Source organism: Astyanax mexicanus, chromosome 10 (assembly GCF_023375975.1).
Source record: "Astyanax mexicanus isolate ESR-SI-001 chromosome 10, AstMex3_surface, whole genome shotgun sequence".
NCBI lineage: Eukaryota > Metazoa > Chordata > Actinopteri > Characiformes > Acestrorhamphidae > Astyanax > Astyanax mexicanus.
The window spans coordinates 35,893,864-35,915,001 of record NC_064417.1 but is presented as its reverse complement, the minus strand read 5'-3'; the positions used below and the strand labels follow the sequence as shown (position 1 = coordinate 35,915,001).

Here is a 21,138-nt window from a genome sequence, read left to right as displayed (position 1 = left end):
ACAGTCTTTTTCAAACTAAAGTATCTGTACACTTTCACAGTTCTCAGTGCATCATTTTTAAATGTCAGGAGCCTAAGAATTTTACCAGTAAAGTGTGGAGTTACTTTGAGCGTCTTAATGATGTAAAAATAGCATTTTTTTCACGGGCAATGCTATGCCCCTATTGGTAGCATTGTAAGCCCGTTGGGAGGATCGGCTAAAAGAGCTGTATTTCTGAATGTCACACTAAATGCATGTGTGCTGGCTGTCTGGACCTTTGGTGATTTTCCTGATTAAACAAACCCAATCCAGCTGTAGAACCTGGGACAGGATTCCAGTAAACAAGCCCCTCTAACACTCACGTTACCCCAATATCAAGTATATCAGGCCATTCCTGGGTCTCATATAAGTACAGCTTTGGAAAGGAATAAGATATCACTTAAAAATTATGAGTTTATTTGGTTTTACCAAATTGAAAACCTCTGGAATATAATCAAGAGAAAGATGGATGATCACAAGCCATCAAACCAAGCTGAACTGCTTGAATTTTGGCCCCAAAAGTGGCATTAAGTTATCCAAAAACAGTATGTAAGACTGGTGGAGGAGAACATGCCAAGATGCATTAAAACTGTGATTAAAAAACAGTTATTTCACCAAATATTGATTTCTAAACTCTTAAAAGTTTATAAATATAAACTTGTTTTCTTTGCATTAGTTGAGATCTAAAAGCTCTGAATCTTTTTTGCTATTTCAGCCATTTCTCATTTTCTGCAAATAAATGCTCTTTATCATAATATTTTACTTGGAATTTGGGAGAAATGTTGTTCGTAGCTCACAGAATAAAACAATGTTCATTTTACTTAAACCTATATCTATAAATAGCAAAAACAGAGAAACTGATTCAGAAACTGAAGTGGTCTCTTAATTTTTTCCAGAGCTATAAGTATATAAGGTGACCTGAGAGGGAGATGCACAATCTTGAGAGAGACGTTATGAGACATAAACCCGCCTGGGTTTGAAGAATGAAGAGCTTAGCTAGGTTATAAGCTTTGTCTGAGACTGTGTAACTTGATCAAAATGCTTTTTTATAAATGACGAATGGAAAAACAGACTAAACCGAAATAAAGAGCGAATGACTGCAGTGTTTTGGCTCCTCAGCAGATGGTGGTAAGGAGGAGAACCTGATGGAGTGGTTAGCTACCTGTGTCCTGTTGTTATTTTAGGTTTCCAGATGGTGAAGCGGTGAGAATGGGGGGTTTTCAGGCTGGTCCAGGCTCCCCTTCCTGTGAGTCTCCGGGAGAAGGCAGCGGTGTGAAGGAGCAGCAGCAGCTCTGGGGCAGGACGCTGCCGCGGTCTGCTCGCTTTTCCGGTGTGAAGCAGAAAAACAGCGCTCGCTCCGCAGCAGCTTAACCGACACGCAGTGAGACAATAGCGGGAGGCGTGAACCGAGGCGCCGCTGCCCGCAGCCTGCAGGAGCCCGCAGTCCGGCCCGGTCTGTGGAGCAGCGGAGCGGCAGTATGGCGCAGAGGGGAGGTTTCTATCTGTTGCTGAATGTTTTCAGGTTATTAACGGAACCGAAGCGCTGCAGACCTAGGGGTGGCTCGCCCTGCTGCTTCGGTTGTCGTTAGCACTCTCTCTCTCTCTCTCTCTCTCTCTCACTCACTCACTCACTCACACACACACACACACAAACCACCGAAAAGGAAGCGCAGACACAGTGGTTTGTATTCCTGTCTTTGTGGGGATTTTGACTGTATTGTGCTGTCTCTGTCACAGCCCAAGCCCTGGTCTAATCTTTTCCATTATCCTGAGAATATTAGATCCACCCACCAAAAACAAACATAACTAATAAACCCAGATACAATATATCTGGGCCATTTTACCGAATGGGTACCATTTGCTTGTTGTAACATATTTTAATTTTTTTTCCAACTCTGAATCTAATAACACATGTATTGGTCAATTTCAGGTAACTTTATTTAAGGTTTCTATGCCGAAGATGGTTACAAAAGTCATGTAACATTCAAAAAGCATGTTTAAAAGCAAGTCCACTAATTCCTTTGATTTTCTCTCAAGAGAGTCTTTATTTTAAAGAAATGGTATTTGTATGTTCAAATAACGGATATTTATGAAAAAAATCACTCCTGTTAATGGCACTCATTCCTGTTACTAGCACTCATTCCTGTTACTTTTTATGTTTTGAGTAACAGGAATGAAATTAACAGGACTGAGTTCTTAGCATAGAATTAGTAAAAACACAAAAAATAGCTATGGGGTAATGTTTTACAGTAACATAAATGAGTGAAACCCAGTGACACAACTAAAATGTTTATTTTAACTTAAATATTGTGGATTTATTATGAAATTTATTATGAAATATTTTTAAAGCATAGATGGGATTTGGACTTACACAACAATGCAAAATATCACATCTCTGAAGGATTTTAATCATTATTTTTCATGGTAAAGTGTATAGTTAGAAAGTAGGGACACGAACAAATGCTATTTTTTATAAATATAAATGTTTTATGAGTAGTAAGTAATAAGTAGTTTTTTTTTAATTATGTCAATGTACAAGACAATACAAAAAAATGCACCCATTTGGTGGAATGGCCCACCTATGTTTTAAGTACATCTATTTAAGGCCTATATTATTATTAATTATTATTTGGTGCTCAACACTTCCAAACAAATAACTTGAAAAAATTTATTTTACTATATTTATAACTTATTTATAAGACTTTAGACTATACAGAAATCCTTTCCACATCTTCATCACTTTTATTCAATTGTGTCATGGAAGCTGCTGGATTTGATGAACTTGTGGTTGAACATTTTCAATTGTTCATAGTGAACTTGTTCTGTTTCCAAGATACATGATTTTGCTTTTTTAAAATTATTAAAATGTTCTTGATGACAGGACAGACAGCTTAAGCTTAAGAGCTTAATATTGTGACAATATGAGAAAAGGGTGTTTTTAACCACCTAAGGATTCTTAACTTAACCAGGTAGCCCTGCAAACATGGCAGAAACTCCACCTCCTCACACCAAAAAGGTATATGGAATAAAATCTACAAAACTTTAATGTGAAGATTAACGTTCCCTTTATTTGTAATAACGTGTTCATTCAGAATAAATCTTGAAATATTTATTGTTACACAGTGTTTGTATAAAACTTAACTATGCTGCGGAGACAAAAAGCACATTATATTGATACTGTCCCATATGTATGGGTATGTATGTAATCAAATTAAATACAATCAACATTTGGTCTGGTTCCCACAAAGTGCTAAAACAAGTAAAAACACATACACATACGCCTCAGCGCGCATGCGCGTTTCTAAGGAGACGCGCCGCTGTGGAAAACATTCGAGCGCAGCGACACCCTTAGATTGCCTGAGGAACTGCAGGATTGGCGATACCAACCATTTATTGTCGATTTATTACCAATACCAAGACTTTCAGGTCTTTTCTGTTTTTCTGAATTGTTCATGATTTCTCCAGGATTCTTATAAAACCCTTTACATCACAAAAAAAAACCGACTGATTTTAAATCAGTCAAAATGAGCAGTGGCTTTCATTTATCAAGCTAAGATCATTCATGATCTAAGATCACCTCTCAGCAGCTGTCTAATAGAATTTAAGATGTTTCATAGATCTTGGTAGGGCTAAAAAAGACCACTGAAGACAACCTGTGGAATTTTCTTTCCTTCTGTGTCATTCACTATGTTTGTTTTTATCCAGCTGGCGAAACACTGCCACAGGGTTTGGGGATGTTGGGGTGTTGGCTGGGCATCCGTAATTTTAAAGTATGTGGCTAATTCATTCAGGGCAGGTTTTCAACATTCTAAAAATCATATAGTGTGGGCCAGGCATAAATTGAGACATGGTGACTAGTTGGACTTACAGTTGTGATCAAATTTATTCAACCCCCAATGCTGTGAAGGGTTTTATGGAATTCAGTGCACATTTGTAATTGTGCTCATAATGAAATCTTACAAGGACTTGTTAAAGAACTAAATGCAACTAAGATAGCATCAATCGTTTTTGTCATAAAGTATTAAATGGCCTTTTTGTGATTTCTTCATTGACACAATTATTCAACCCCTTTACGACTACCACTCCTAAGAACAGAGGTTCATTCCAGTGTTTTCAATCAGGTATTGAAAACACCTGTGGATGTCAACGAGCAGCAATCAAGCATGATAAGCACCAATTAGGCAGATTTAAAAGGACTGTGATACTCAGCTCCTTCTAGACATCTACTGGTGTGTTTACAAGCATGGTGAAGGCAAGAGAAGAGGTTATTGCTCTTCACAAGAATGGCAATGGATATAAAAAGATTGCGAAGTTGTTAAATATTCCAAGAGACACTATCGGAAGTATCAAGTTCAAGTTAAAGGGCACAGTGGAAACGTTACCTGGTCGTGGCAGAAAGAAGATCCTGACCGCGACTGCTGTGCGCTACCTGAAGCGTAATGTGGAGAAAAATCCCCGCGTGACTGCTAAGGAACTGAAAAAAGACCTGTCAGTTGTGGGCACTGAAGTTTCAGCTCAGACAATAAGGCGCGCACTGCATAACAAAGACCTCCATGCCAGAACTCCCAGGCGCACCCCCTTGCTGACTCCAAAGAACAAGAAAAGTCGACTGCAGTATGCCAAAAGTCATGTGGACAAGCCACAAAGGTTTTGGGACAGTGTACTGTGGTCAGACGAAACTAAATTAGAACTGTTTGGGACAATGGACCAGCGCTATGTTTGGAGGAGGAAGAACCAGGCTTATGAACAAAAGAACACCTTGCCTACTGTGAAGCATGGCGGGGGGTCAATTATGCTTTGGGACTGTTTTGCTTCTAATGGTACAGGAAAGCTTCAACGTGTGCAGGGTACCATGAATTCCCTTCAGTACCAGGAGATCTTGGAGGAAAATGTGATGGAGTCAGTCACAAACCTGCGACTGAAATGATCAAAATCAATGTCAAACTGGCCAAAACACTTTATTTCAGTGGGGGTTGAATAAATTTGATCACAACTGTAGATATTTTAGAGCAAGCCCTGAAAGGCCCAGGGTGCCAATCCCACCAAAACCCAGGCCTCTTTGCCCTGGAGGCAACTGGCATTTCTCTGGCGGCACCCGACGAGCTGGGCCTCCAACTTTACTCTACACACCTCATCTCTCTTCACAGTGCCAGACTAGAGTCAAGCTGATCCCGGCAAGCGCATTTTCTCTTTGACTATGGGTTTTGATAGTGGATAGGAACACAGTGTGTGAATCTTGTTCACCTATTTATGTTCAGCTACTATTTATGTGCTGCTCCCTTATGCGGTTATTAGGTTTGCAACGGTATGAGATTTTCACGGTATGATAACCGTCTCAGAAAATACCGCGGTATCACGGTTATCACGGTATCACCCTTAAAGAAATTACAACAAAGGTTTTTTGTTCAATTAACTATTTATTGTAGAAACCTGGAACAATTATAATTTTAATGTCTCCTTAAAAAAAAAAAAAGGTGTACACCATCAGGTGAAGGAAACCAGGTTTTTGCACTACTCTTAAGGGCATTAAGAGTGTATATAATATATATAAATATGTAAATATATATAATATATATATACACACATACACACACACGTTATACACATTACATGTACTCTAATAAGTAAAGATCCTGTATTTAAAATATTCAGTACAATTATTTAAGTTTAAATTATTTATTATCTGATAAACTGAGCCTGGGTCAGTGTCTGATCAACAACTGTTATAAACGTCCGTTTTACTGCCAAGTTGGTATATAACCAGATACTGCAGAAAGAGGGGATTTATTTCTGATATGATCCTCACAATAGAGATTTCTATTTTAAGGCTTTCACACCGAGTTTGGTTTTAACATATGAAAAACAGGCACGTCAGAATTAGAAAATTAACGCATGTAAATGAATGGCGTCTTTCACATCCAGTCCGGCCAGGACCTTTACACGGACACGTGAATCCATCGTAGCACGCACTTCACGCCTGTACCTGCGTGCCCAAATTTCGGATAACTCAGCGCTTTTGCGGGCGCTTACCGCATGGGTTGTGCACGACTACAAAGAGGTTTTATTTAGGTTCAGATTAAAATGATAAACTAAACACATACTTTGCGCTGCACAGCGGGGTGGTGTTCATGGAGATGGGAGAACAGGTTTGACGTATATGTTCACCTTTAGCTGTGACTTTATGGCCACATTGATCACAAATCGGATAACCATCCTCGGGTGCGTTCGGCGGGTATCCGAAATAGTCCCACACTGCTGATTTTAGTTTAGCCTTTTTTTAGGCGGACGGAGATTTGTTTAGTCTGATGCACTTTCTGCTGTTCTCACCGCTGTGTGCTGAGAAGCTGAGGCGGAGCAGAGTTGCGCATGCGCGGGTGAGTTTGTCCGCTGGCATGCGTTTTACCGGTAATAAGCAAACACACACGGTATGATAACCGTGCATTTTAATACCATGGTATACCGTGAAACCGGTTACCGCTGCAACCCTAGCGGTTATACAGACCGCTTCCGTTCCACAGGAGTCTGGGTCCTCACCCGTAACCTGCTCTTAGGTCCAATGGAGACCGGAGACAGAGAGGCCAGATACTCGTCTCCCTGGGCTGTAAATCAGGTTTTCAGACACCAAGGTTTTAAAGGAGATGGGATTTCACCACATACTAACCAGTCACTTTAAAGTTCACAAACCTTGTTACAACTTACTTCTTTACGATGATCAAGTTTGGCTTGATCATCAGTCTGGCTCTTATCAAACTGGCTCAGATCTTTACACTTGCCCATTTTTCTTGCATTCAACATAGTTACATTTTAATCACTTCACTTGTTTTAATGTTTTATGATCCGTATATGTACATTAACATTAACAAAAATTAATTAGCAAAATGTTCCTTAAGACCTGGAGGGGAAAAAAACAACACAACAAACTGCAGAATCTCAATTGTTGTCTTTAATTAGTCACGGTTTTAACAACCTACCGACATATGTTAAGGGTTTAATACCTTTGTATTATCACCCAAACCAATCAAAACAGTGTTGTAACACATGATCACTGGATTACAAATCAAGTTTTCCCCCAAATAAAGTCACATAGTAGTCTGGTACAAAACAATAGCTTGCACTGCCTCATAAAAGGTGTTGAAAACAGAAGATTATTAGACAATGTGATGTGACTATAATTGCATGCTTTTGTTAAGAGTGGGTAACCAAAAGGAAGTACCAGCAAAGGAAGAGAAGAGAAAACTGAAGCAAATTCAGAATCTGTTTAGTTTAATCTGAACAGTGAACATGACTGCACACAAAACAAGGCCCCATTAAGTAGTATTGGCTTGTGCTGGCCAGGGCCTGTCACCTGCTATCTTTGTTGATGCCATACACATTGTAGATGAAAGAAAAGTAAATCATCCTTCACAACAGGAAAATAAGAAACCTTGACAACAAAAAGGTCATTGACATCATTTATAACAGCAAATGACCACTAGAAAACAAATATAAGAAAATTAAATCAAAAGCATAAAAGCTATAAAAGCTATAGCCAAATGCCAGAACAGTTGAGAGGCTCAAGGTCAGTTCTTGGTCTGTTTTCAGGAGTAAATATAAAACACCTCTTTCTCTCTCTCTCTCTCTGAAAGCATAAACGAGTTAAACCTCACATTTAGGAATGGTTGACATACAAGTGCATCTCTCTTTGCACCCATGTAAACTCAGTGCTCAGGTATTGCACAGTTACTATTCAAATGCAACAAAATACACAAAAAAAACAGCCAGCAGTAACCAAAAAAAAGTCAACCGGCTTAGAGATAACAAAAAAGCGAGGCTACATTCTTTAACAAAAATGACCTCTGCAATAAAACTGAGCTCAGTACACCTAGACTCAAGCGAACAATACAGCTTTATTTTTAGGTTCAAAAACTCTAAATGTTGTTGATCGTTAACAAAAAATTTACAGAGAATAACTTAAGATATTATCTGGAATATTAAGAAGATTCCACTAAAGAATCAACTGCATACAAAGCAACTGTTGGGAAATACATATAAAACGTTTCACAAGCAGCAAATGGGCCAGTTTTCCAAGACAAGTATTAAGCTTAGTATTGGACTAAATTGCAGGGCTCATGGCAAATAACATTTGGGAATTCATTTCAATGTGGTTTTAGGCTTAATCTGGCTCTGGATAACTAGCCCTAAACATGTTAAATCAAAGTCTAGTTTAGAAAAAGAAATCAGACCAGCTATAATAAAAAAGCCTACTGGTGCTTGAGATACACCTCAATTATCAAGCACAACCATTCTGATTCTACACTGCCTTATATCTGCATAGCTTCACAGTCTGTTATATGTTTCATATTGTTATAGGTCAAGTCATGACCTACAATGAATAATGACTTCAAACATGCTCACCCTATAGTCCTCAATGTCAAAAATGAAAAGGCGGAGATCTCCGAACAGCTGAAATTAAGTGGACAAACTGCTTAAATGTCTCTACCTGCTTTGTGCTGATTCATCACCCTTCAGCAAAAAAACAAACAAAAAAAACTGTAAACCAAAAAGTTTGACATAGCACTAGACTAATACAGCCAGTGCAAGTGTAATTATCATACCTGACAAATTGATCAGGATAATATTTTCCTCTCCCAACATAAAGTCAATCACTTTATGCTTCAAGAAAATGGACAGTGCTATTTTAAACACCATCCATAAAAATCATTTAACCTCTGCTACACTGATTATTGCAATATCAATCAGCAATATACCAATATTCTTCATCATTGAAGTGACATAAGTTTGTTTCTGCATTTAACTATGTACACAAACATGTATGTCATTTTGTTTATTTGCAAATTTCACAAAAGCTGCACTATCTGAGATTGGTGATCCAGCTTTTATTAGTAAAATACTGTTAAAAGAACTTTATCAGAACTAATTTTTAGCTAATCCATATGACTATCTTAAGTCTAATAGTAAGTATCAGCAATTGAACAGTGGTACAACTCAATGGTACTCTAAAGGGGGCATTATGACTTGAGATTTTGGCACACCTCTGGGCCTGTTTCCCAAATATCACCACTCTTTCCAACGGACTGTTTTTCTGTAACTTCCAAAAACCGCAGGCTGTTAAGTATCCAAGGTCCCTACTTACGAATCGACAAAAAAGTGCAATCTTCAAACAGTCAGAACATCTTACAACAAATAGACAAACTGAAAACTGCCACAATAATTAGGGGGACCTACACAAAATTATTACAAACCATAGTATTTTACAAATAATGGTACCTTATGTGATGAAATTAAGACATCACTCACTTGTAATGTTATAATGTGAACTTGCAACAAGACGTACAAGTAGTTCTTCATAGAACCATTTGAAATATAGTTTACAAGTTTCATTCTTATTTTTAACAATTAAATCTAATTTTAGAATAGAAGTATATTGTTAAAAAGAAAGGTCAAGTAAAGTGAACTTTACATTAAGAAACAGATTACTTTTGTACACACATTTAACATGAAAAAGCCCATGTAGAAGGGTCCGAATGTTACAAATGTTACACCATAGCTCTGTGCACATTAGTTACAAAATAAGATTACTTAATGCCATACAATACCTTGTCACATGACAGACATTATTCCATTGTTTGTAAAAAATAGGCCTTTCAATAAACTCTTCAAATAATATCTGTTCTTGGTATAAACCCATAAATTTCACTAAAAAGGAACACATTCTTAGAAACCAGTCAATCACTCTCGACCAACAACAAAACAAATCACTAGGCAGTCTTGTACTGAAAAAGCTCTGATCACAATAAGCCAGTGTGTCAGTTACTATGGATCCCATTCTGCTTGGTCATCAGGAAGCCACAAAAAGCCTTGTGCTGCATTTGTGTTTTAATGCTGACTTTGATCACATTGGCACCAGCTTGAAAAAAGGAAATCCCCACATGCTACAGATATTCATCATTTCAGAATGAATTTTAAATTCATTCTTCACTACAAAAGAAATCTTCAGTTTTTGAGATGATGAAAACAACAAACAAAACTAATAAGTCTAATTAGACTGCAGAAAAGGTGAAGCCCAATCAATATTGTTCTAGGTTTTGTTGCAGTTTACATTTATCTTGTGAAAAGATGTAATATTGTGTCTCTGTGCAACAGATTTGACCCTTGCAGACCAAGCCACAGGTTAAGTCAGGAAAGACTACACAGAATTACCCAAACATCATTTCATTTAAAATGAAAAGCAGGAGGTTGCAGAGGCTCAATGCTGGTTCCACTGTAGATGCAGAGAAGGCTGGTGGGAGGAAATGGCCCCAGTCAGGCTGCTGTCCTCCGTTTCTTATCCCTTTTGATGGAGCATCAAAGTCCTACTCTCTGAGTCTGTGTCTGTGATTTGCTTCAAAGAAAAATAATTAACTATGATGGATTTAGTACCACCAGAAAGTAGCTTGTTTGTCACAATGCTTAAAGCAACCTCTGATCACCAACTTGAGGGGAGAAAAAAGAAAAGGGAATTTAAGGCAGGTTCTGGACCAGTGACCCCGTACCCTGACGTGACAGGTCATGGATGAGAGCTAGAGTCTGCTTACGCTGAGTGTAGCGGGATAACAAACTTGCAGCCGAAGGGGGAATGATATTTGATGCCCACTTCTTGAAATACTTGCTGGGGAACGCCTATGTCACAAAGGTACACACGGCCTGCTCTCTCAGGCAGTGGAAGAGGAAGCCCCAGAGAGAGGGACCATTTAGCCTCCACAGCCTGCTCCTGCCCGCTCACCGGAGGATCTATACTCAGCACAGGGGCCCGGTTTTGGTTAGCCCAGTCAGCAGCAGCCCGGTACCATGGCTGGTCCCTCAGGAAAGTGTTCTCATGAGAGTCGAGGCAGTTTATGACCAGATCCACTGGTGTATCAGGCAAATCTGAGAGAATATGAGCCACAGTAACACATTACAATCAAGGTAGACAGCAATTTATCTTCAAGCTTAGCATTAATAATGAAAATGTGTAATGTACTGACATGTATAGATGTTAATGTAATGTAAATATAGATTTAATACAACTTTCAATTTTAAGTTTTAAAAAATAAGTAAAATCTCTCGAAATTAAAATTATTTGTTTTTAATTTATGCGCAGTCACACTTATAATTTAGGGTAAAAGCCTTCAAACTTTTCCCGAGCTACATTTCTCTGATAGGTTTTTTCCAAAGGAAAGACCACTAGAGCTAAAGTATCAGTGATTTAACACAAATAAAAGGAAATTGCCACACCATTACCTTTAACGCTGGACACCTGTTTTCCACTCGTCTTTCCAAAGAGTGTTAGTTCACTGGTGATAGCTTCCAGCATCTTGACAAAATTGGGAAGGAAGAGGATGACCTCCACTTCATGGTTAGCCAGGTGGCGGCCACAGCTTATTCCCTGAGCTCCCTGAACATGTGGCCCACAAAGCAGTGCCACTGTTGGCCGCTGGTGCACATTTTTTGGGGTGAGTCTAGGTAAAGGGTGTGAGTAAAATTAGAAAAACTTTGCATGCTATATTTTACAGCATTTCACCAAAGAGGTAACAAAACTCATTATAGTCTAACTTATCTTTGTATACAGTTCATGTTAAACCTGCTAACCTGTTTGGGCCTCCGAGCAGTGTAAGTGCCATCTGGCTTGCACACACACCAGTCATCTCCAGCCTGCGCTCCAAAGAGAGGCCATAACTCTCTGCCACACTCAGCAAGCGCTTGTGCAATTCATATGAGATACTGGGGACCACCAGTCCCGAGTCTTGGAAAACAGAACAGGAAATATCATGTTAGTATTACTAATGTGTACAAAAGACTGTGACATCATAAAAGGCAACAACAACAAATGCATCAGTGCAGGAATTAAAGGTTGACACTGATGTTAATATAAACATAAAAAAAATCAAGAAATAGAAACTAAATGCACCTGGATCGCCATATATTCTGATTATTACAAATGTATTTAAAAAAAAACATCTAATTGCATTTTTGGTGTAGTAGCCCAGAGCCACCTGTACATTATTTTCTTTTTGTATTGAAACATATTTATATAAATAAATATCAACATTGAATGCTGATGGAATATAAATGTATAGTAGGGAAATACCTTTTTTTTACCCAAAGAATGAATATCCACACATAATATGCACAATATATACTGCGAAATACCTCAATATAAATTCAATTCACTTAATAAAATGTGGATTATATTTAGACTGTTTAGCTACACCTATTGATTTTTGGGTTCTGTGGTTAATGTTGGAGTGTTTCAGCCAAGACTACTTTTAAAATAAGGTCCATCAAGACAGAGCTAATTTATTTGATAATTTACTTGTCTACAAGGCACATAATCAGAAGAAATTAAAAGAGGTTAGAAAATGTAAATGTAAAACTGAATTAAAAAGTAAAAAAATGCATTACTGAATTCATCATTATATAATGTGCCTTTAAAGCAATTACTCCCACATCATGTTATAATGACATTACATTACAATAAAATAAAATAAAATAAAATAATACCAGTGCTATATTCTTTTGCCTCTGGCTGAGGCACCGTGATCTGTCTGTATACAACAGGTTTAGCTTCTAGAATGTTCTCATCATGGCGGTAGCGAGAGGGTGTCTGCTCTGCAGGAGTTCCCCGAGATCGTGCACCATTCCCTCGTCGATCTGAGGACTCAATCTGTGAGAAGACTTTTGCTTTGTCAAAAAGAGCCAAGTTCCCCTCAAAATCAAAGTCTTCATCTAGGACGTCATCCATGCCGTCTCCAAAACATTCATCATCTTTATTCTTCGTCTGACCATTCTTTGACCCGTTCTTTTTCGGAGTGGCTTGATTTGCACCCCTACTGCTTGAAGACCCTAAAAGAAAGTGAGACACAAACACCTTTCTTTCTACTGCTGAGCTCTTAAGACTAATAGATATATTACTATTTTTGTTTGTTTGGTTATTCAAAAAATATATGTCCAACATGTTAACTAAAGCTATACTGCTTAAACAGAAACAGTACAAGTTTAAGAATCTCTATAAAATAAAACACATAACCAAACCAACCCATTTCACTTACATGAGTTGTGTCTTCGTCTGAAGCCTTTATTCTGGCTCATCATGTCTACATGCCGCTCTCCATAACTCTTTGAATAGTGCTGTGAAGGAGACATGCCACCCTCCTGGATGCGAGGTTCAGCTTTACCCGGTACAGTCACAGGAGCACTGCTGATCTGACCATTAGCTCCACAACCCCCACCTTTATCCTTGCGTCCACTGTAACCAGTCGTGGAGGAGCTAGGGTCAGGAAGACTCCGCTTTGAGACTCCATTGGAGCCATTACGAATTTCCAAGATTTTGAGTTCTTTGATGTCAATAGCGCTGAGAACACACCACAAGAGAACTGATGTTAGAATGCTTCCAAAACAATAATAATTTATGTAAAAGAAAAATATTTCAAAGAGTTGATTAAAACTGAATCAACATTTACCTGAAAGTGACTTCAGGCACTGGACACTTGACTCCATTGTGAAATGGCTGTCTGAGGGAAATGGTTTGACTGGTCTGATCAACAGAAGAGACCTCTCCTTGGTACACTCCTAACGTTGCACCGCAGTTGATCGAAACAAGACTACCCAACCAGTCTGCTGCCATTCTGTCAAAGTAAAAGCTGAGGAATGTAAAAGAGAGGGTTGAATGACTTAGCAAATGTCAGTGTATCCAACAACATACACAAATCTGTCAGTATATTATGAAACTAGACATTTCAATTTGCTTGTTTTAGCAAACTTTACTAGATCTGTCACAATAACTGTGTTATTTAAATATTGTACAGTAAACTGTCATGACCTCAATAAGATTTGCTGATTTGCTGAATTTCACCAATATTTTAGCCAGTCACACAATGACCAATGCATTAGTAATACTGTGCCTCCATACAATTTAGACTGTGGTATGTGAACAAAAAGTACACAACTTCCACCCTATGATAAAGTTAAAAACGTCCTTTCAAAGGGTGTGATTTAGTTATTATGCGATTGTATTCTTTAAAGTATTATAAAATGATTAATGATACATTCAGTGAGCAGCACATTCATGATTTATTTTTGTATTGTGAGCGCTGTAAACATTTATTGTGAAAGTAAACATTCTACATATGACATCCTAATGCAACATAAATACAAATTAATAACCTGTATTTTTTTTGTTAAGTTAACAAGTTAAACGGAACTTAAACCATTTAATCAAAGAATTTGAATGGGTAAAATGTTTGGAACATAGTTGTAGAAGCCAATAATAGTTTTTTTTAATGAGCTATTTTTTTTTTTTTATAAGTGAAGTCAAATGACCAAATACATGCATACACTGTTCTGTGATGCTTTCAGGATGTATAGTATATGTCACTCGGAGACTCCATAAGTCAAAATAAAAATAAAAAAAATACTGCAATGAATTTTACACACCTAGCTAACTTTATTCCTTTACTTAGCATACATTTACACCACAGAAAATGCAAGTGACGTGATAATATAGAAATAACCTTACATGATTAAAATATAATTATAACTTGAAGACCAATTTTAGGTGTAGACAAAATTACAAAAATTAAAAAAGACTAACGTTAATGTTGTGCGCCCTCTTTAGCCACAGATAACAGGCATGCGTGTAGCTAGCAACATGAGGCCATTTAACTTCTCGGTCAACACGGATACAAATGTGTGTATTGTGAAGAAAATATGTATTATACGATGGTATTTAATCTACGCATTAATAAATTAGAGAGATGCCTGGGTCCCGAGGAGCTAACAGTTAGCTAACCTACGTATCCGTGGCTAAACAACGTAAGACATCGAGCTAGCAAGCTAGCTAGCAAACTAACTTACGTACGCTGTTAGCATTAGGTCAACCTGGCTTAAAATACACGTTACAAAAACACGTCAGAAATATCAAATTTTTCATTCCAAAATACAAAAAACAAACTTGTGAAATCTGACATAAAGAGACAAATATTAGTGAAGGAAATAATTTACCACAACTAACGTTAATGTCCGTTTCTCTCTGAAATCCGAGCAAAAATTAACGGTTAGCCTCGTAACCAGATAGCGTTAGCTTAGCTTAGCTAACTACTTTAATACGTAAAAACCAGCCTAAAACCAGCCCAGTCTGATCTATTTGATCAGTAAATGTTTATACGAACCTGTGAAGAAGCGACTGTCTAATAAACAGGTATAAAGGGTTTATCTACCCAGCGAGTAGCTGTATGTAGTTAGATAAGCTAATATTTTGATAAATTAGCGCAGCAGAACTCGTCGACTCGCTCAACTTCTTCCCTCCTGCTCAGAGCTGCGCGCTCCCTGCTGCCCCTGCAGGTTAGGAGACAAACCGAGATCAGAGCTGCGGGAAATTACTTTTAGCTGTTTACCTACCCAAGACTGGACTGTACTGGTCTTACCGATTTTTTTTTTTATCGGATAAAAAATGCTTAGATAATCTCAAAATGACAAGTGCGTGTAATTTATTGTAAAGTTGTAATGCCCGCAGCGCATCCGGTTGTGACATTTACCGGAGGTTTATGGAGAGCCTGCCCACTTCCTATCCGGTTATATAGAGGTATAGAGGGAGCCCGCGAGGGAGTCCTCAATGAATGGAGGTGCATAGAGCTAAACAGCTAAAAAACTAATACATATTAATAACTAGCCACCTCAGTCAGGGACAGTGTAATGTTCCTCAGCTTGATATTTTACCTGTTTAAGGCAAAATTTACTAAAATTAAATTTTAAGTTTTTCATTTTTAAGTTTTTCACAGCCTGAACTACAGTAAATACAAATATACAGGAAACATGTTTTATTCTGAAGGTTGATGAAAAATCTACTTTTGTCACAAAATGAAAAAATAAAAATAAAATAAAATCAAGTAAATTTATTTTATATTTTGTTCCTGGAATTAAAATTATTAGGGGAAAGTCAAGTTTTGCACAAAAAAACACTTACAAAATACATTTCCGACTGTTACATTTAAATAACTGTATGCACTCATCAACTTTACCAGCCTTAAGCTTCTATACGTTACCTCTATATTTGCTCTAATGTTTATTCGGATTCTTTTTATACTGGTACTGTCATTCCCTGTGTAATCTGTCATCATACCTAACTGGTACACTCTCACGCTTAAATTGCACTATTGTCTTGTTTCTCTTGTCTCACGTATGTCTATATTTGAGACACTATGAACAATAAAACTACTTAACTTGACTAAATTATTAGGAGAACCCATTCATTCTGCACTCACTCGTGAGCGCCTTCTAGTGTCTCACTAACCTGTAAAATATTGCTGAGTGTGTAATCTCCTCTGTACAGATTCTCTGCGTCCTCATCACATGACCGTTTAACACAACAACAAAGATGTCTGCTCTGTACAGCCCGGCGCACTAACAGCTCAAACCTTCCCAACCTCAAACCGCTGCATTTAAACCGGTAACTGAGACTACTGGAGCTGTACTGTGAGGTCTGTAAGAGACTGAGGCGCTTGGGTTGAGCTCGGAAGTCAGACAGGTAGGTTAACACCTGTGATCATCACCTCACATTTACAGAACTGCAGTAGCAGACCTGCAGCTGCGCTGCTTATTTTATCTTCTGCTGAACTAATTTAAACGTGCTGCTGTTTATGTTGTAAATATTTTTATACAGTTAGCTGCGTTACTTAGATTTAAGATTATTTTACGATTATATTTAAAGTTAATTATTGTCTGGTACTGCAAATGCGTTTACGCGTAAAGCAAACCTGCTGTGCGAATAAATTGGTGTATTTCTTGCAGTCTTCCACAGTTAGGCTGAATATTTCAGTAGTAATGGTTGCCTACTAACTTACATACTCTAACCTAAATCTATTGTGCAGTATATTCTGTTAAGATCATTAACAAATAGAGCATTTATAATATTTATCGGTATTTCTGCAGTTATTTAGCTATTTTTTTGCAAATTCTATGCTTAAAAGCACATTCCTGTTATTTTTATTCCTGTTACTCAAAACATAAAAAGTAACAGGAATGAATGCCATTAACATTATTTTTTTTTGTCATGCAGTCTAGCATTTCTTTAAAGTAGTTAGTAATTAGTAATTAGTAAACATGCTTTTTAAATGTTTTGTAACCACAAGTTTTTGAATCATCTTTTGCTTAGAAAAAAATAAGTAAAGCTGCCTGAAATTGATCAGTACAGCTTTTAAATAGTTAAATACGTGTGTTTTTAGATTCAGAGTTGAAAAAATATTAGATTATGAAGATTATAACGATAGTTCTGAAGAGTTACAACAAGCACATGGCACCAATTCAGTGTAATACCAATATACAGTGCTGTGGAAGTATTTATTTCTACTTTCATTTTTCAGGTTATCAAAGACATTTTAATATCCAACAATGATAAACATAGATTCAACACATCACAACTCAAACAGTGTACTTGTCATGTAACATGAGACTTCAATACAATCTTTGTACACTGTCAACCTTTTTCATGTTTAATGTGAAAATCATATCAGTGCTGTTAGTTGACTATGATATGTGTGAAATGATTGTTAACTCAGACGTTCATTTCTTTTTATAGCTACAATATGGATCCGACAGCATCTGGGATTTTCTGCAACAGAATGCTAAGCATGGTCAATTCTGAGGATGTGAACGCCATCATTCAAGCCCAGAGACACATGTACAGTTTTTGCTGTCTAATAATCAAAACAGTCACATGCATTTACTTCTGTAAAATTGCTTAGGCTAAAATTACTTGAGAAAAATATTATCTATATTTTTGCTTGAGAAAAGTACAGAAATTCTTGCTTGTGAATGCTGGATGAATGTTTGTTTAAATACTGTATTTACAATAGCATTTCTACTTTTACTCAATACAGAAGTACTGACTTGTCCACCCTTAGTCAAAAATAATGTATAATTTATAATAATCACAATTTAATGTTATTAATCTCTCCTTAGGCTGGACCGCTTTGAGAAGACCAATGAGATGCTCATTAACTTTAATGGTTTGTCCAATGTGCGACTTCAACAGATGAACGACCACTTTCTGCTCCACACTCGCACTTTAATTGAGATGAAGAAGGATTTGGACAGTATTTTCCGGCGAATAAGGTGCTTTAGGAGTTCTTTAAGTGTTAGTCTGTTTGGTTGGTGTAAACATTGAGTTTTGTTAAAAAAAAAAAAAAAAAAAAAACATTGTACACTGGGTTTCCAGGAAGGAATCAAACCTAGTCTTGCAGTGTTTTTTCTTTCAATGAGAAAGTTTAATTAAAAATGCTATGTAGTCCATTACTAGACATAATCTGGAAATTGTAGTCACATACATAGAAAGACAGGGTACAACTAGCAGTGAGGTTTTTTGTTGACTGTCCTGTATAAAATGTAAAAAGTCAAGTGAAAAAGTAAAGATAACAAGTAAGTAAGAAAGTAATAAATAACTAAGGGTGATTTCCTACTTTATTTGGATCAGAATATTTGACTTTTCCGATTGGGCCCCAATCAAAGTAGCAGGTGTGAAAGGGGCCGCAAACAGTCCAGAACAAATGTACGGAAAGGGGAGTCGGATACTGATAGAGGGATAGAATTCTCTGCAACATCTGGCTAAGCAACCTATTACTTTAATTCTGCCCAATAACTGCAGTGTAAAATCAAAAAGAACCAATACAAATGTTCAATACACAATGTAACAAACACATGAACACAGACATTGGTCCGGATGTTCTAGTGTGCAAACATCCTAAGAAGAATCTCCATAGAAAGAAGTTCTTATAGAAGCATTGGAGCTGCTAAAAATGATCAATACTTAACCAAATATTGTCTAGAAGTGTAAAACCCACCAGTAATAGGCTGTGGAACAATTTAATTTGGTTTCAGAAGAGTTCTTTAGATTTATGTTTTATCTTATACATTTGGGTGGGTAGAATTTATCATCCAAAATCTCTAATGCTCATCTGACTGAATGCGGTCAAATTCTCAAAGCAATGTAGTGTAGCATCTAGTGTAAAGCCTCCCCACAAAAAGTATAGTGTTTTTAAAGTAAAGGGAGATAGATTCTTGGTTTTAGAAGTGGTAGTGTATGAGTGGAATAATTCAGTATACCTTGTTGTATTTTTGTGCAGGACATTGAAGAGTAAGATTTCAAAGCAGTATCCTGAGGCTTTCAGCAGTGAGTATCACCTAGACTTTCTTAATTATGTTATTTGTATTGCCAACACATTTCATTCTCTCACATAATACACCTTTTTCCAGAGCATTACCTTTGCTCATGTAATTTTATCAGTGATTTCTCAACAGACATCCACGAGTCTCCTAGCCTAGAGGATGATGATGATGAGTTTGACCCAATCCCTCCCAGTGTGGCCACCACTGCCACCACAACAGAGCAGAGCACCGAGTCATGTGACACCAGCCCTGACGTAATTTCACCCACCATCAGCCGCTGCTCAGAGGAGCTCTCCCAGGAGAATCCCGACACGCCTACGTCTAACAGCCCAGAGAGGGCTGTACTGCTGGACGAGGGTCCAGATTCAGCTGAGATCTAGAGTCTTTAGATGCTTCTGCATATTTGAGTTACTTTAGAACCTCATATTAACAGCAGGATTGCATTAAATAGCCTGCATGGGAGGAAGATGCTACACCATTTGCCATTCATGCATTTAGACAGTTATTCAGTTTAGGTTTGGAGATAAATGAGATGTCTGAGTCACTTGTATTGTTCATATTTTATGTCACAGTGGGCATTATTGTTACATATTGTATGTATTTTACCCTCAGAATGAGAGCTTATTTATTTTTTACCTCACATTAAAGTAGCCTGCCCCACATTGCTTCAAATGCACTCTTTTAAACTCTAACTCATGTAATTTTGATGTGCAGTATATATTAATTCTTACAACTTTAACTAAAAATAATAAGTCATGCTTTGTGTATTTTATCATCTTCATCTGTATATTAAAACAAGATTGCTTTTTACTTGTCTGTTTAGCTGTTGCTGCTAAGTATGGTGGTACCTTGTGTTTTAATGGTGGAAAATATCTCTACCAATTCCGAGGGCCTCGTTTGGTAGACATTTACTGTTACTGTTATAAGTGTTTAAAAGAGTTATCAAACTGAGAAATTATGAATCAGGGAAAACATTACTCTTCTCCTGAAGGACTCCTTATTCAGCATTACTGAACACCATATCCTGTATAATGAACATAGGAGTACTTAAGATCATGTTGAGGTTTAAAATATGCCTCCAGATTGAACCCCATAGAGTAATGTGTAATGTTTAAATGCTTCATTACTGTTATTAATTTAATTATTAAACCTAATAGGCTGATTGTATTGACTACTGCACTGTAATGTAAACGAAAGTTATTTAAATGCTGGCATGATTAAGGACCCAAATATAAAACAAATTGGTACAGTTTTCTTTAAATAAAAAAAATATGAATACACCTTATTACAAAATACATTACAAAATGTTGTATTTTGGTAAAAATAACGAAACTGAGGATATCTAAATGTTGGCAAAGATATGAATATATAATAGAATATAGTATAGAATAGAATGCCTTCATTGTCATTGTACACATGTAAAATGAGATTAAAAGCCACTCCCTTTTTTCCAGTGCAAACATACATATAATATAAGCATAAAGTGACGAGTGCAAAAAAAAAAAGAATCAGTGCATGTGTGAGTTCAGTAAAGTGATGGCTTTTGGGTAAAAACTGTTTTTAAATCTGCTTGTCCTCGCTTTGATGCACCTGTAGCGCTTCCCTGAGGGCAACAAATCAAAAAGCTCAAAGCTCGGATGGGTGCTGTCCAGTGTTGGGCACGTTACTTTGAAAAAGTAATTAGTTATAGTTACTCGTTACTTCTCCAAAAAAGTAACTGAGTTACTAACGGAGTTACTCCACTATAAAAGTAATTAGTTACCAGTAAAAGTAACTATCGCGTTACTTTTTATTATTCGCCCGTCAAAAAAAGGAAATCAATTATGCATTTACTATTATTATTAGAAAAATAACAAAAAATAACAAACGAAAATAAACCCAAAATGTTGACAAAAATATAATCTAACGAATTTCAAAAAAATAAAACGAAATTCTCCACACAAC

General features: G+C 37.1%; 3 protein-coding genes across 6 annotated transcripts in view; 1 reads left to right on the top strand and 2 right to left on the bottom strand.

Annotated features, from left to right (window-relative positions):
* The window catches only part of csk (C-terminal Src kinase), a 32,228-nt gene extending 30,585 nt beyond the window's left edge, over positions 1–1,643 (bottom strand). Inside the window, exon 1 of one of the 2 annotated variants that reach the window (XM_007252859.4) lies at positions 1,181–1,643. The gene's annotated coding sequence lies outside the window, so the exon portion shown is untranslated. The remainder of the gene's footprint in view (positions 1–1,180) is intronic. The other variant, XM_007252860.4, reaches the window with a different exon arrangement.
* Positions 1,644–6,946: 5,303 nt separating this feature from the next.
* Positions 6,947–15,487, bottom strand: edc3 (enhancer of mRNA decapping 3 homolog (S. cerevisiae)). Of its 3 annotated transcripts, XM_022684147.2 has the most exons (8): positions 15,204–15,487; positions 15,037–15,064; positions 13,497–13,676; positions 13,086–13,387; positions 12,538–12,879; positions 11,626–11,779; positions 11,278–11,495; positions 6,947–10,923 (listed from the first exon to the last, which is right to left on the bottom strand). In XM_022684147.2, exons 3-8 carry the CDS (start codon positions 13,658–13,660, stop codon positions 10,589–10,591), a joined length of 1,515 nt encoding a protein of 504 aa, XP_022539868.1. In that variant the 5' UTR covers positions 13,661–13,676; positions 15,037–15,064; positions 15,204–15,487; the 3' UTR covers positions 6,947–10,588. The 3 variants fall into 3 exon arrangements, with proteins under 3 accessions (XP_022539868.1, XP_015462283.1, XP_007252923.1); XM_015606797.3 differs by having other exon boundaries at positions 15,047–15,487; XM_007252861.4 differs by lacking the exon at positions 15,037–15,064 and having other exon boundaries at positions 15,204–15,485.
* Positions 15,488–16,368: 881 nt separating this feature from the next.
* On the top strand, positions 16,369–20,004 carry kxd1 (KxDL motif containing 1). The gene is made up of 5 exons (XM_007252863.4): positions 16,369–16,558; positions 17,609–17,710; positions 17,992–18,144; positions 19,152–19,198; positions 19,327–20,004. The coding sequence occupies exons 2-5, from the start codon at positions 17,616–17,618 to the stop codon at positions 19,572–19,574; spliced, it is 543 nt and encodes a 180-aa protein (XP_007252925.3). The 5' UTR covers positions 16,369–16,558; positions 17,609–17,615; the 3' UTR covers positions 19,575–20,004.
* The last annotated feature ends 1,134 nt before the right edge of the window (positions 20,005–21,138 follow it).